This window comes from Anas platyrhynchos, chromosome 3 (genome assembly GCF_047663525.1).
Source record: "Anas platyrhynchos isolate ZD024472 breed Pekin duck chromosome 3, IASCAAS_PekinDuck_T2T, whole genome shotgun sequence".
Lineage (NCBI taxonomy): Eukaryota > Metazoa > Chordata > Aves > Anseriformes > Anatidae > Anas > Anas platyrhynchos.
This window is the reverse complement of record NC_092589.1, coordinates 86,116,611-86,131,995: the sequence shown is the minus strand read 5'-3', so window position 1 is coordinate 86,131,995 and position 15,385 is coordinate 86,116,611. Positions and strand designations below refer to the sequence as shown.

The 15,385-nt window shown below is 37.9% G+C and overlaps 1 protein-coding gene across 3 annotated transcripts in view; it reads left to right on the top strand.

Annotated features, from left to right (window-relative positions):
* BCKDHB (branched chain keto acid dehydrogenase E1 subunit beta) overlaps positions 1-15,385 on the top strand; it is a 122,545-nt gene that overhangs the window by 25,274 nt on the left and 81,886 nt on the right. For all 3 annotated transcript variants that reach the window (XM_038177175.2, XM_038177176.2, XM_038177174.2), the window contains exons 6-8: positions 673-781; positions 8,846-8,943; positions 12,435-12,545. In XM_038177175.2, coding sequence (XP_038033103.2) covers positions 673-781; positions 8,846-8,943; positions 12,435-12,545 — 318 coding nt within the window. The remainder of the gene's footprint in view (positions 1-672; positions 782-8,845; positions 8,944-12,434; positions 12,546-15,385) is intronic.

Here is a 15,385-nt window from a genome sequence, read left to right as displayed (position 1 = left end):
TTCCAAGTATTCAGATTACATCTAGAGTCCTTGCTTACAGTTTTGCTTGTTTGACAGTAGTTTCAGTGTTTTGTTTTTTTTTTTTTCCTTTTCAAATTTTTTTTTCAAAATTTATTGGACCAAGTCTGAAGACCTTCACAGCCTGCTCCAAAGAACCTTTACCTAAACAACTTAGGATCACTCAGCTGATTTTTTTTTCTTTTTTTGTCATCCATCCACATTAAAACAATAGTTTTATAAAAATAATATATTTTTTTTGAATCTGGCTTTCTTCTGTTCCTTCAACCTCAAAATGCTATGGTTAATATGCTAGTTCTACCTTATTTGAGTGGAATAAATTAGTATTTAAATCATTGTGTAGAGGGGAACTATTCAAGCCTCATTAATAAATGAAATAAAATTCTCTAGGTAACTTGCTTTGTCGGGGGGTTGGACCCAATGATCTCTTGAGGTCCCTTCCAACCCCTACAATTCTGTGATTCTATGAAAACTTAGAGTGTTGTGTTAGTAAGGTAGTACCGATGTTAATGTACTTTGTAACAGCTGTGCAATAGTTGCGTAGTTTTACTTAAAGCAAGTAATTACATTTTTTTTTTGACATTCACTATAATATTGAGGAAGCTTGTAGGAGACTTGTACTTTAAATAAACTGTTTTAAAAATATTTTTGCAGGTTGTTATTCCAAGGAGTCCTCTTCAGGCCAAAGGACTACTGCTTTCATGCATAGAGGACAAAAATCCATGCATATTCTTTGAACCTAAAATACTTTACAGAGCTGCAGGTAAAGATTTATATAGCTGTGTTTTCCTATAAAGCAACACTTATATTTTGCACATGTATTTCCATAGTCACAGCTAAATTGATAATGTAGCAGAAATCTTGATTTGCACTTGTTTTGCCTTTAGCTGTGTTTGGGGGGTTGTGTTTTGAGAGGAAATACGAAAACCAGCTAAGATTTCTAAGTTTGAATACAAAGATGAATATTTAGTCTGATTTATATTTAGTGAACTTTGGAAGTAGAATGCTTTGTACTTTCTTGTATTTAAAAAAAGGAGAAATAAAACTAAAAGGTATTATCCCATATCAAATTGAGTCGTGGAAACAGTTAAACTGCTTTTGTTTTCGTGACTCTAGATATTAAAATAAATTGCCAGATTTGATTTTATTTTTCCAAAATAGCTAAACATCATCACCATTATTACAAAGTTAGAACTTCTTTGAAGTGCTTCATTTCTAAAAGTCTAGAAAATCTGCTTCTTAACTTCTTATGTTATTTGGAAGGAAGTGTGATTGTCGTTACTTTTTTCCTTTCAGTCATGCGATCTTTTTGGTTGAATGAAGTTTTATTCACTATACGTATCGTTATGCAAAACATCTAAGAACAATTTGAAGATTATAGTGCATGTGTTTATTGTAACGGTATGTTTGTTACTTCCTTGGGACTGGAGAAGCTGTACTGACAACAGAGTGTAGAGTGAAAAAAAAATAATAATTTGCAAGTGGAGATAGGCAGTGTCTGTGTAAGCAACTAATGAAATAGAACCCAAGCCTTCATTTAATTTTGTCGTTCCTAATGTCATATAGTTCTGTATATCAACTATTCTTAAATCTTTCAGTACAATTTATAAATTAACTCTTTGAGTGGACTGAAGTTGGGTGAAAGTCCAAATGTTAAACACTTTTCCATTACTGCATACAATTTTTAGGAAATTTATCCTCTTTGTAAAGAAGAAAACCAAAGAAGAAGGGAAGGATTTAAAAAATAGGCACTAAAGCCACCAAAAAAGAACAGGGTAACTTGGGAGCAAATAAAGTATTTGCTGGGGAGACTGCTGCTTTGCTTTTATGCTTTCGAAACAGACCTTGCATTCCAGTTAGCAATGTATTTTTAAAAGTGTAACTATATTTAGAGTGACATGATGAGCCCGAAGGGCGTCACATTAAGATCAGTGTGTTTTGAAAGCTTAGAGTAATTCAGCAATAAATGCCTCTGACTCCTCATTTAGATGAAGTTGTTTGTAAAATGAACTCAAGTATTAGAGTCCAGTTAAACAAACAAACAAACAAAAAAGAATCTTCAGACATCCCTGTTGTTCTTTGTTTTTGGTATTTAGAAGTCACAATCACAGACTGCAAAGTTAAAATATTTGGTTTCGTAGTGGAATGAATGACTTGCATCAAAAATATCACAGCTATTGAGAATATAGTGAGGTTTTTATGTATGAAGGGTCGACCTATAAAACAGTTGCTGGGTCTTCTATTGAATATAAATGACTCAGGTGATTGAAATCTTGAATGAAGATGTGCTTCTAGTGGTTAATGTGGTTTACATGCTGGTCAATAACCAACCACAGCGTTGCTGCAAGATGATCTTAGCAATATCTGGAAGGTGGTGATTTTCCCCTGTATTCTCATGGCCTGTTTTTCAGAGACATTACCTATATTTTTGTCTTAAGCTTTCCAAGAACTTCAGTTTAATGATCTGGATTGAAATTTATAGTACTTTTGTGCCACCATGTGACAGTTAAAATTGTGACTAGCTTCTATTCTTTCACTTTAAGACAATTTGTGATAGTTTTCGTATTTGTACAATATAAATCAGGGTTACTGTATTATGTGGAAGGGTTCTGATGTTGTGTCCCTTCCCTCCTGCCCCCTTCTACCCTTACTCCCAAACCTTTCCTTCTGGCATCATCAATTCATTGTCCTGGTTGTTCAGCTGTTGTTGTAGGTTTGATCAGCATGAACCAGAATTTGTCCTAGATAATTAACCTCTTGGAGTATTCCTTTCTGTGCTGCTGGCCATGGTCAGGGTTTCTTGTAATTTCACTACAGAAATGAAGTGGCCTGGTTAATTCAAAATGGACCTGGGTTTTCTTGATTATTTGGTCCAGATGCAGCAGCAGTAAAACACAAGCCTGATAAACAAGGACAGGATAAACGGTGGAAGGAAGGATTTTAAAAATGCAACTGTCTTGTGTTTTGAGTAGAAATATTTTTTTTCCATATGACTGTGTTCTTTCTAGTTAGAGAAAGAAGATGGTACGGATTCAGAAATGTGTTCACAGAGTAAGCTTGAGCTACCTGTGTATTTCTTGTCTCTTTCTATTATTGTCTCAAAATTTTATATTTTTCTATTATTTTCTAAATTTTCTAAATTCTCCATGTTTCTATTATTGTTTCAAAATACTGCAGGGTCTTCCCAAAGTTGGGAACATACAAGCATTCCTAAGCAAGGAAGACAAAAATATGTAAGATGTGCTCTGCTGCTTTATTAATCTTTTTTTTTTTTTTTTTTTTTTTGAAGTTACTGACTTTACTTAAACTTCCACTTTATTAGTATACTTTCAGCAGAAAGACAGGGTATAAATAGTATAATATGCCCCACTCAAGACTGGGACTTTATTGTTTCAGTAACTAGAGACTATCATATACAGATAAAAATTGTTTTATTTCCATAATGATGGTTAAGATATTGAATAATGAAATATTTTTTTCTAGCTTCCTGTGAGTAGACATACTTGCTGCAGAGGACTTCATGACCAATGTTACATTGGGTTTGTAGGGATTGCGTTAGAAAGAAATAGGGTGTCAGGGGATAATGTGAAGTAGTAGTTGCTACCTGTACAATTAATGCAGATATTTAAGCTTTATCATTCTACTCTAATGGATTTTTTTCTCTTCCTATGAGGCCTCTAAATAGCTATAGATGATATTTTGCTTAATATCTTTGACATTTCAGCTGAAAATAGGCTGTAAGGTTGGGTAGTCTTTGAAACACAAGGTACCTATTCTTGTTCACATCTGTGGAAGTTGCTAATGATTTGTTTAAAAATAAATCAACAAAGCAAAACCATACTATTTGCTTCTGCCCCCAAGTGTTGCTGCTGTTGTTGAAATTTGCTGTTGGATACTAGTGCTGGAAGATATGAATACATATCTAGCTTAGGATGTGTAAAATGAAGTTGCTTTCTGAGCAGTGTGCCAGGTCATTTGGTGTCTTACAGAAGTTCTTGTGCAGAATCAAGCTTGTGATATTGCATTTGATGCATACTTGATCCAGTGATCTATAACAACTGCCCACCAATTGTTGTCAAACTGTATTTTCAGGTCCACTTATAATGTATGGTTTGGGGGTTGTGGATAACAGTTTTTTTTTTTTTTTTCCCTCGATGTTCAAGTGTATATTTTTATAACAGTAAAGATGTTCTACAAAAATAAATACTCTTTAGGTGTTATGAAACATATGTCTCATCTCCAAGGTAAAGCAGAGTTGTAGCACAAAATATTTCACTGCGAGTATCACATGGATGTTGTGAATGAATATTATCAAAGACACTTCAAAACATTTTTTGGAATAATGAACTTAACTGGATGTCTTCCTAAATGAACACAGATTTTTTTGTTCAGATATTTTGTGTGCTTATTCAGACATGAGGTAAAACTAATCATGTTTACAAAATAACCATTCATTCCTATATGAGTATTTTTTTATCCAAACATGGCTTTGCCCACAGGAGATACAAGAATAGGCCTGAAGTCTTCAACTTAATCAACCCTGGGAGAAAGGTAGATGCCAAAGCAGTGTTGCAGTAGGGTCACCACATTGCAACTGTAATGAACCAAGGGGAAAAGGCAATTTTCAATGTGAAGAACAACTTTGTAAGAACGCCATGAAAACATTTTCCAGTGCATTTGAAAAGTGACATGTTAACTTACACTTTTGATATCCAAGAGCTCTAGTAACACAAAGAGGAAGGAGCAGGATGAAGTTAAAGCTAAGATCTTAAACTTTGGTTGGTGTTAATAGTGAGTGTAAGAAGTTACAGATGAGAACTGTAGTTTCGTTTGAATGAAATACAGTTGATGCATTACATGTGCTGCATTAGCACCGTGCAACTACTCTGAATAAGTTCCTACATATATATACACACACAAACACACATTTTCTATGTGTGCATATGTGTGTGTTTGTATAACAAATGTATGAAAAACAACATAAAGCAATAACTGAGTCTAAAGGCTCTAACCATGGATAGTCCAAGAAAAGCATGTGTTATGGCCAAGTACGTGCACTTCATCTTCATGTTCCAAGCATCTGAGAAGCAGCAGTACCAGCAGCTGAGAGCTAAATGTTGGTCCTAAGTTTAAGCAACCTTAGGTCTGAAATTGAAAATCCTTCTAAGAAAATCTCAGAAGCTCTTTTGTGAATGCTTACTTAGGAGCTGCTGTGTACTTGTAGGTTTGTTTTATTCGCTCTGGGCCCTGTAAAATACCTGTTACTGCCACTACAGTTACTGTTACTGATCTCGCTTGCTCCCTTGCTGCTGTCCCCCTTCCAGTACTTGATTTTGGGGGGACACACCATTCCCACCCCAGTATCTGGGGCCAAGACCCCCACTTGCTCCAGTAGCTGACCCTGTGGAGCAGGGGCACCTGCAGCTCCTGTCTGGCTCCTGTCCCTGGCCCAGCGTCTTGCCTGCTCACCCTCGTCTCTCTGGTCTTGATGCTGAATCCCTGCAGTACCTATGCTGGGTGGAGAGTGAGGTTGCACAGATGTTTAAGAAAGGCTTTAACAAGATAGGACAGACTGGTGCTCAGTTTTACATGTATCTGGCCCCTGTCACATTCCCTTCTGTTTAGTCCCCCCTTGTTCTTCCCCAGTCCCCTTCCCTTGCACATTCCCTCCCCGGCAGGCAGGGTTCCACCCACCCTGCTCCAATGTCCTGCACCTTCAGGCTTTCAAGCTCCCAGTGTGTTTGTAGTTTCTTGGTAGCCCATCAGTTGGTGTGGCTGACCACCTTGGTTTCTGATCTGTTAATATTTGCGTCTCTGTATATTTTGCTTATGGCTTCCCCCATTTTCGTATCTTTCTATTGGACAGGGTCCTCCATCAGATACCCTTACAGAAATAAACATCGCCCCATTCCCCATAGCCTTATCAGTAAATGGCTGGGCAGCCTTGGTTCCTGTGGCTGCCTCCCTTATCCTTCGTTGGCCAGATTTATGTCTGTGGACGTTCACACTTAGAACAAAAAAAGTGGGAGAAGCCATGCCCTTTTGCATTGGAAAGGTACACATCTTAAAGGGTGTCCTTCCACGTATCATTACAGCAGTCATCAGAAGCTTTTGCGTATATTCATGTGCCTTGTATAAAATTAGAAAGCAGCAAGGAGATGCAAGCCTTTCTGAGAAAAAGTCCAGAGTTAAGTACAAAAGTACACACACCGAGAGAATTCTGTTGCTGGTTAACTTACGAGATTATAATGTTACTGGAAGTGCCATGGTGACGTCCCCCTAAATGTCAGAGATGCAAAGAAAATACCTGAATTAAAAAAAGAAAAAGGAGGCTTTGATTTATAAAAAGTAGTTAACAACCTGTGCAGTGTCAAGAGCACATAATCATTACGAACCAAAGGAGAAGATGAGTCACCTTGACATTATCAGGTTTAGACATCTTGTGGAGAACCTACTCTGATGTTTTTTGACCTTTTCAGTTTCATTTAATTGTACTATATATGACATTGGTGGTGTAGAAATAAATATGACTCGCATCGGTGGTTGTTATAGAGACAAGACAGGTAAGATGAGAGAACACATGTTTTCCTTATGCTGTTCAGACTGCTCTTTTAGAAGGAGCAACAGATGGTGCAGCCTCTTAAAATTAACTAGCGATGGCCCTCTTTCTCTGATTACAACTTTGTTATTTGCTTTATTTGAAATCTGCTTTTTAAATATTTGATTTAAAATATTTTTATGCTCAATAATAGATGAGTAGGCTGCTTTGTATACAGGCATCATTGTGTTTTGGTTAATTAGTAGGGAAGAAAATGCACAGAATATTTTCAGTGCTATTTTTCCTCACTGTTAGTGGAGGGAGGTGTTTTGTAAAGGCATGAGCTGAGCTCATTGAAAGGATTTTTTTTTTTCAGAATGGTTTAGCTATAATAATAATTTAATTTTTGTAATTGTATGTTACATTTAAATTCCCTAAGTGGATAAAACTATTACACAGAGAAGGAGCTCTTTTTGTATGACTTGCACATTCCAGGTCTTCCACCGGTGCATCCAACTACCTTCCAAACGTTCATATTCATGTCAGTTGCCTGGGTTTCCAGCTGAAGGTCCTGTGGTATCTTTATAGGGTTCTTGTTCTCCAGGTTTCGTGACAATCCCATGAAAAAGACAGTTATGTTATGCAAATTGGTTTCATTCAAAATCTTGCCTGTTTTTTTTGCCTGAGGGTTTTATGCCGTGCAAAATCTGGAGCAGCCTCGTCTGCTTTGCTGTCGACCAGTGATGTGCAATGAGCAAGGGCTGGCTGTGCCTTTCCCATCTGTCTTTCCCCACCACGGATTCTTCTCCCCATTTGTTATTCAAAGGACTTGTTCTAGGAAGGCACAGATCATTTAATACGTTCAGAATAATTGTCAGCAAATACGTATGATTTCTGTGCTATGTTAAAGAACACAACAATTTGATATTTTTTTTCTTTCCTCGGCTGAATGGAAACATTATGAATTACATGGAAGAAGGTTCCTATTCTGTTATTAGTAATAATGGTTTAATTAATCTATGCCTGCTCTTTGCCTGTTCAGGTAAAGTGAGATTTCTCTAATATAAGCATAAGAAAAAACCTGTTTTACTCAGTGTAAAACATAGGAACAGGTTGCCAAGAGAGGTTGTGGAGCCTTCTAACCATGGAAATACTGTAAATCTGACTGGTCATGGCCCTGAGCAACTGGTTCTCGGTGACCTTGCTGTGAGCAGAGAGCTTGGCCTAAGTGAACCCCAGAACTTGCTTCCTACCTCAACCATCCTGTGATTCTGTGATATTATGTGATATAGTGCTTGTTTGCCATCTCTGGAGAAAAAATAATAAATGCTGTAATTGTAATTTAGAAAACTATTCACCACTTGATTTATTACAAACTTATGTCCTAATATGTAAGCCAGGAAAGAACTGAAGTCATTTTACTTGTATTGGATCTGCTGTATAGCAGAATTTTCCCAATTAGGGAATGCAAGATGCTTAATTTTTCCTGCTGGAGTCACTCAGTAGGATTCTTTATCATAACTTCAAGAAGCAAATTAGGTCATCATTGATTCTAAATACTAAAAACTGACCTAAGATATTTCCATCTGACAACTATTAAATGGATCTTAAGTTGAGTGGAACCACCTTCAGTAGTGGTCAGAAAAAGAATGATGCCTAGTTTTTTTTCTAGTTACTCTAATTGTGATACATTTTTGTCAACTAATAACATTTTTTTTTCCAAACAATATTTGAGTTAAAACTGCTATAATCACAAGTTCCCGGTGGCAGTCTTTGTGTAGGTTCTGAAAATTGCTTTTCCTACCACTTCAGCGTGAAACTGTGGAGCATCATTCTTGGTAAATATCAGGAGAGCACTGACAAATTTTTTTTCCTGTCTGAGTATTAAAGTATGATTTCAAGGCTCTGATGCTTGTTTCACTGCATCAACTGCAGTCCGTGCTTGGGATTTTAATCAATGATAGCAGTCTCCATCTACAAATCTGATGCTAATATCTTTGACTTAGGAAACAGCAGGATTTATTACTACAGTAGTGTATGTGTGTATCTTTTTGGTATACTTCACAAGAGAAATGAAACGTTGCACTGAATGCTTTCAGTGTACGGTATAAATAAAAATATTTTTAATTACAGCTAAACATTTGAAATAAGGGATAATAAGGTGATTTTGGTTTACTGTTTTAAATTGTATTGCTATTTAAAAAAAAATGGTGCATGTTTCTATGGCATAATACTGAATAATAAAGGAATCTGATGCTTATTTTTTTCCCTTTGCTTTTATTTATTCAGTGGAACAAGTTCCTGTGGAGCCCTACAACATTCCACTGTCTCAAGCTGAGGTGCTGCAGCAGGGCAGTGATGTGACAATGGTTGCTTGGGGCACTCAGGTCAGTAAGGTTCTTTAAGTTATTTGTCATCCACCAAAGGTTAGGTTAAGGGTTAGGAGCTGTTTAAACAGTGTTGTATTGGACTCAAGTGCCAGACAATAAACTATGTGCATCTTCCATTGCTATATGCTTGAATAAATGATTCCCTTTGTTTCTACTTACATGAAACCTGCTTTTTAATGAGTGAGTTTTTACCCATTTTTGGTTGAAGGTGACTCTGGAAATATGGAAGAGTTACCTCCTCTACTGCAGGTTAATGATTTATCTACAATTATGCAAGTTACATGTTTAAGAATGTGGCAGTGGGATATGACTGAGGAAAGGAAAGGACAGTTGAAAGTAGTATGCTGGAAGAAAAGCATGGATTTTTACTGCAAGATTTAAAAAGTAGTGCAATCAGTCTGGGGTTGCCTTCATGCAGACAGTTAAAAAGAAAACCTGAAAATTTAGGTAATTTCGAATTTTTAATACTAATAGGGGTAGTTTTGATTTTGACAGTTCGTTTTCAAAGCTGCTCAAGAATATGGTTCACCTCCCCCTGCTCCAATTAAGATGTGCAAATACAGAAAAAAACGTTTAAAAAAGAGAGAAAAGAAAAAGGCAAAACAAACAACAAAAACAACAAAACAACAAAATACACATTCTTGTTCAAGAATTGTATAAAACAAATTTTAGTCAACATTGGAATTACCAGAAAAATCTTTTTATTGTCTTTAACCTGTAATTTAGAAAATGGCTATTTTCCTGGCTTATTTATGTCTGGGAAGCTGTTAGAGGAGAGAGTGTTGTAACACTATATATCACCATAGTGTTAATCTGTGGGGTTGTCTTTTTGATTTTTGCTCTTTCTTTGTAATCTTTACTTGTGTTTATTTCTCTAGCAGAAACTGGTTTCTACTTTTATCCTTGCTCTCTTTTTGAAAGTACATGTTCATTTTTCCTAGATACTTCATGCTCCATTTGGATGAAATCTTAGTGTTTGTCATAGTCCCCAAAACTGTAATGATAAATAACCATAAAGATGTTACGCTTTGAAGGTCACTTAAGTAATGGCTTGAAAGCTATCTATAGATATTAATGTCCTGAGTTTACCCAGTAGAATGGAGAAGGCTCAGAATGACGTACTTTCAAAATACAATGTGCTTTGGAGCTTGCAAAGTATAAGCCAAGTACTAAGACAGGCAGTTCTTTTGATGTGAATAGTAGTAGGACAGATGTACAGCCCTAATCCAAATTTAGGATCTGATCAAACCATGTCTGTGGCCAAATAATGCAGCATGGGGGAATGCTACTTAGTGCTCCTGCCTCTATTCAGGAGTTGTTGGGCAGAAGTATGAGCATGTACATTCATCACATGGAAGGTGCGTACTGTGCTGGTTTACACAACTGTTGAGCATACCTCTATACAGATGCTTATCCCATAAACAGAAAATCCAGCATGTTTTGGACGTGTCAGACTTCTGCAGATCAAATATATTCAGTAAGTTTGTGCTGAGGGTGTTTGTAGGCTCTGTGCATAAACTTGGAACTCGATTACCGCATATGCAGTAGGTCCAACAAATCCAGATTTCATTTTCAATAAGCAGAGAGTGATTGCATGCACACAGTGGTTACTTATATGATTCTTGCATGCTAAGTGTAGTTGCTTGGCAGCTGCTGCTCTGGCGGGGTTACCTTATGCTCGCTTTCCTGAGCGGTACTAATGGAGGGCAGTAAAGGCTTTTAGTTCATCTCCTGTTGTGCCCTGTGTTTTACGGTCATTAACTAATCCTTATCCCCTGTGAACTAGATAAACATTTTCGTTTATGTATCGTAGAAACGGCAAAAACATCCTTCCCATGGGTCAGGTTGAAAAATCTCAAACCTTGTATAGCAACTGATGCATTACAAGTCTAAACCAAAGCAATGCAAGCTAATTATTTTTACTGTTATAATACTTGTATTGTGATTTATCTTTAAAATCATAGCATCATTAAAGTTGGAAAAGACCTCCAAGATCATCGGGTCCAGCCATCCCCCAACCACCAATACTACCCACTAAACCGTGTCCCTAAATGCCCCAAATAGTCCTCTGGTGTTCATATTTGTTTCATGTAGATTGATGTTTAAATCCTTAATCAGCTTGTTTTACAATAGATTTTTATTCCATGTGAAATGTAATGCTGCTCTTTGATCCCCAGGCAGCTGACACCATCTCACCATGTCCATATTGTTAAATGCTGTTGCCTTCCGACCAAGGTGACCTCATCCAAACTGCTCATCAGAGATGGTCCTTGGACTCTCACCACTGAACTGGGCCTAGCGATTGCTTGAGGGAGCTCAGCTGTCTCAGTCTAAACCTGTGTTAGGAAGTGTCCAAACCCTCTGACAATAAGGACAATATCAGAATCTATTGATAATGTCATATCAGGAAACCGTTTTAGCCTCTTTCGAGAAAATACTTCTCAATTAGATATTTCTGGAGAATGATCTGAGCTGTTCTAAGGGTCTATGCTTATGTTTAGAGTTGGATCATTTGCTCGCTAGTGCTTGTTTCAATGCTTACAACTCATTTTGCTTTTTAAAAAGAAAGTTGTATAACATCATATTATACAACAATTTTGAACGCATACAGTATTGCTTGCTTTTTTGTTCATGTTATGACATACTTTATGAGAAGGTTCTAATAGACATGGGCTGTTTTACATCTATTTTAAGAAGCTCATACATGTGCTGCTAAATAGACCCCTTGGCTGGTGGATAGTGAATGATGTGTATTCTAATTCAGTGCAAACATTCTGCTAGAAGGGAATTCTTTTCTGTTGTATTAAAATGTTAATTATAATAATTAGATAATGCAATGTTTGGAATGTTGGTATTAAATTGCATTGGAAGACCAGTGAGTGGTCATATGGTCATATTAGTGCCAGTACGCTTTGTCTGTAGGGGGTCAGGACTAGGTATTTATGTGGTATTTGCTATCTTTCCTAACTGTTCATAAGATAATGCTTTTGAAAGGAGATGATCGTTTGGTAATCTATTGCATTTTCAGTAGATTGTAGTAAATGCAGTTACTAGGACTATTTTTGTATGTAATGCATTTTGCAGGATTTCACGTGATTGCTCTGTGTTAAAATACATCCTTCTGATATTTGGATTTTGTAGTTGTTGTTCTCAGAAAAGCTTATTCTAAAACCCAATCAGACTATAACTATAAAATAGTAAGATCCAATACTGCTAACTGAAATACTTCTCTAGAAAGTAACAGTTTTGTTTTCAGTGATCCTTCATTGAAGTTTTTTTTTTTTAAGTAGTGCTAAACTACTGCAAATGAGTAGTAAGTTAGTATATTGAACTGAGTAATAAATACTTACTGTATTACTAAATAAAAAGTTTTCTGGTAAACATGAAGGTAATATGTTAAATCACTGTGTATATTCCGTATGTGTTAATTTAGAACATCTTAAAAAGAACTTAACTGTTAGCTTGGTGATAATAGGTTGCTTTTTCAGGTACATGTGATCAAAGAAGTGGCAGCAATGGCTCAAGAAAAGCTTGGCGTGTCCTGTGAAGTTATTGATCTGAGGACCATCTTACCCTGGGATACAGAGACTGTTTGCAAGGTAAGAAAATGATGAATGTTAATATTGAAACAAAACAAAAACCTCCTGGTAACAACAATTGAAATGCAAATAATTATGACGTATTTTAATTTTTTTTTTTTTAATGATCTAAATTTTTGTATTGATTTATGTAAGTTTGATCTGCAGTTGAATTGTTTTCATTGTTTGTTTCTGATGTACATCATGTTACTTGGATGTACTTTCTATCTGTAAAGAATGAAATGCGTTGAGCTGTAGCCATCAATATGAAGATATGAATCAATATGAACTTTGGCAGCAACTGGTAATTTTTTGCACTATTTCGATTATTTCTTCTAAATCCTTTATAAGCACTTCTGGACAACTAAAATTAATCACAATTTTAGGTATTTTTTTCTCCCTTCTTTAAAGATTAGAGCTGTCATGCAATGAAGACAAAGTATCTCTCTGAAAGAACAGTTAAGTCTGTTTCATTGGATTGGATCTGCATTGAAATGCAAGGAGGAAAGAAATGCAGCTGTGCACAGGAAATGCGGAGCTGTATTTGTACAATATTTTGCAAATATGAACTTTAAAAATAGATATCCTCTGAAGATTTTGAGCATGTTTTCTATCCTGAACATCTTTGAAAGCAATTGTGGTATAAATAAAAAGATGGAGCAGATAGACCTGTTGCTTTAGATCTATTATTATTATTAATAATAATATTTTTAATTAGGAATTAAAAGAGAAGTATTTCTAGAGAAGTATAGTGAACATTGGCTATGCAGTTCATATATTTATTTTAATAAATGCCAAATAGTAAATGTTTTTAGTGTTGCTTTGACATTAGTATGTATGCAGGCTGCCCAGTCTGGTCGGAGAAATGGTAAATTATCTTTTTCTGTAGAACTTGTCTGTTTTGTTGAGCTGGAAATAATCAGTAGTTTGCAGTTGGTACTATGCAACACTTGTATCCTAAGCAGTTTTTAAGGTAGGTTAAAGACAAAAGTGTTTTTACAAATATATTAACATTAAGAGAAGGACCAAGGAGAATCTCTGTCCTTTACTGGAGGCAGTGAACATGACTACTAAGGATAAAGATAAGGCTGAGATTCTCAGTGCCTTATTTACATCAGTCTTTAATAGTCGGACCAACACCGTGGGGTACTCACCCTCCCTACCTTGAAGTCTCGGGTGGGGAGCAGAAGAAACCCCCCACAATTCAGGTGGAAACAGACCTGCTGCCCCACCATGGGGCCAGATGGGATCTACCTGAGGGTGCTGAGGGAGCTGGCAGATGTGATTGCTGGGCCACTTTCCATCATCTATCAGTGGTCATGGTAATCCAGAGAGGTCTCAGATGACTGGAGACTTGCTAATGTGACACCCATCTGTAAGAAGGGTCGTAAGGAGGAACCAGGGAGCTACAGGCCTGTCAGCCTGACCTTGGTGCCAGAAAAGGTGGTGGAACAGGTCATCTTGAAAGCAGTCACGCAGCATTTGTTGGGGCACCCTGGGGATCAGGCCCAGTTAGCCTGGGTTCATGAAAGACAAGTCCTGCCTGACCAACCTCACCTCCTTCTATGAATGGGTGACCCGCCTAGTGGATGAGAGAAAGGCCGTTGACATAGTCTACCTAGACTTCATCAATGCCTTTGACACAGTCTTCCACAGGATTCTCCTGGAGAAGCTGGCAGCCCATGGCTTGTACAGGCACACTCTTTGCTGGGTTAAAAACTGGCTGGACGGCCAGGCCCAGAGAGTGGTGGTGAACCGAGTGAAATCCAGCTGATGACTGTTCACCAGTGATGTTCCCCAGGAGTCGGTGTTGGGGCCCATCCTCTTTAATATCTTTATTGATGACTTGGATGAGGGAATTGAGTGCACACTCACTAAGTGTGCAGATAACACCAAGCTGGGGGAAAGTGTTGATCTGCTGGAAGGTACGAAGGCCCTGCAGAGGGACCTGGACATGTTGGGTTGATGGGCAGAGGCCAACGGGATGAGGTTCAACATGGCTAAGTGCCAGGACCTGCACTTTGGCCACAACAACCCCATGCAGTGCTACAGGCTTGGGGGAGAGTGGCTCGAAAGCTGTGTAGAGGAAAAGGATCTGTGGATGCTGGTCGATGCTCACCTGAACATGAGCCAACAGTGTGCCCAGGTGGCCAGGGAGGCCAATGGGAACCATGGATTGTATCAGGAATAGTGTGGCCAGCAGGACCAGGGAGGTGGTCCCTCTGTACTCTGCTCTGGTGAGGCCGCACCTTGAGTATGGTGTTCAGTTTTGGGCCCCTCATTACAAGAAGGACATCGAGGCCCTGGAGTATGCCCAGAGAAGGGCTATGAAGCTGGTAAAGGGTCTGGAGCACAAGTCCTATGAGGAATGGCTGAGGGAACTGGGGTTGTTCAGTCTGGAGAAGAGGAGGCTCAGGGGAGACCTTATTGCTCTCTACAGCTACCTAAAAGGAAGGTGTGGGGAGCTGGGGGTCAGCCTCTTCTCGCAGGTAACTAGTGATAGGACTAAAGGGAATGTCATCAAGTTGTGCCCAGGGAGGTTCAGGTTGGAAATGAGGAGACATTTCTTCTCAGAAAGAGCAGTCAGGCATTGGAAAGGGTTGCCCAGGGAGGTGGTGCAGTCACCGTCCCTCGGGGTGTTTAAGGAAGGGTTGTGTGTGCTGCTTAAGAACATGTTTTGGTGGGTGATACTGGTGGCAGGTGGGTGGTTAGATCAGATGATCTTGGAGGTCTTTTCCAGCCTTAATGGTTCTATGATTATATAATCTCTAACATAAATAGAAAGGTGGAAATGATAGTTGTAGCTTCTTGCTGTAACCTCAGGCCAAGAGGAATTTCTTGATGAAGTTGGTGAAAATGGC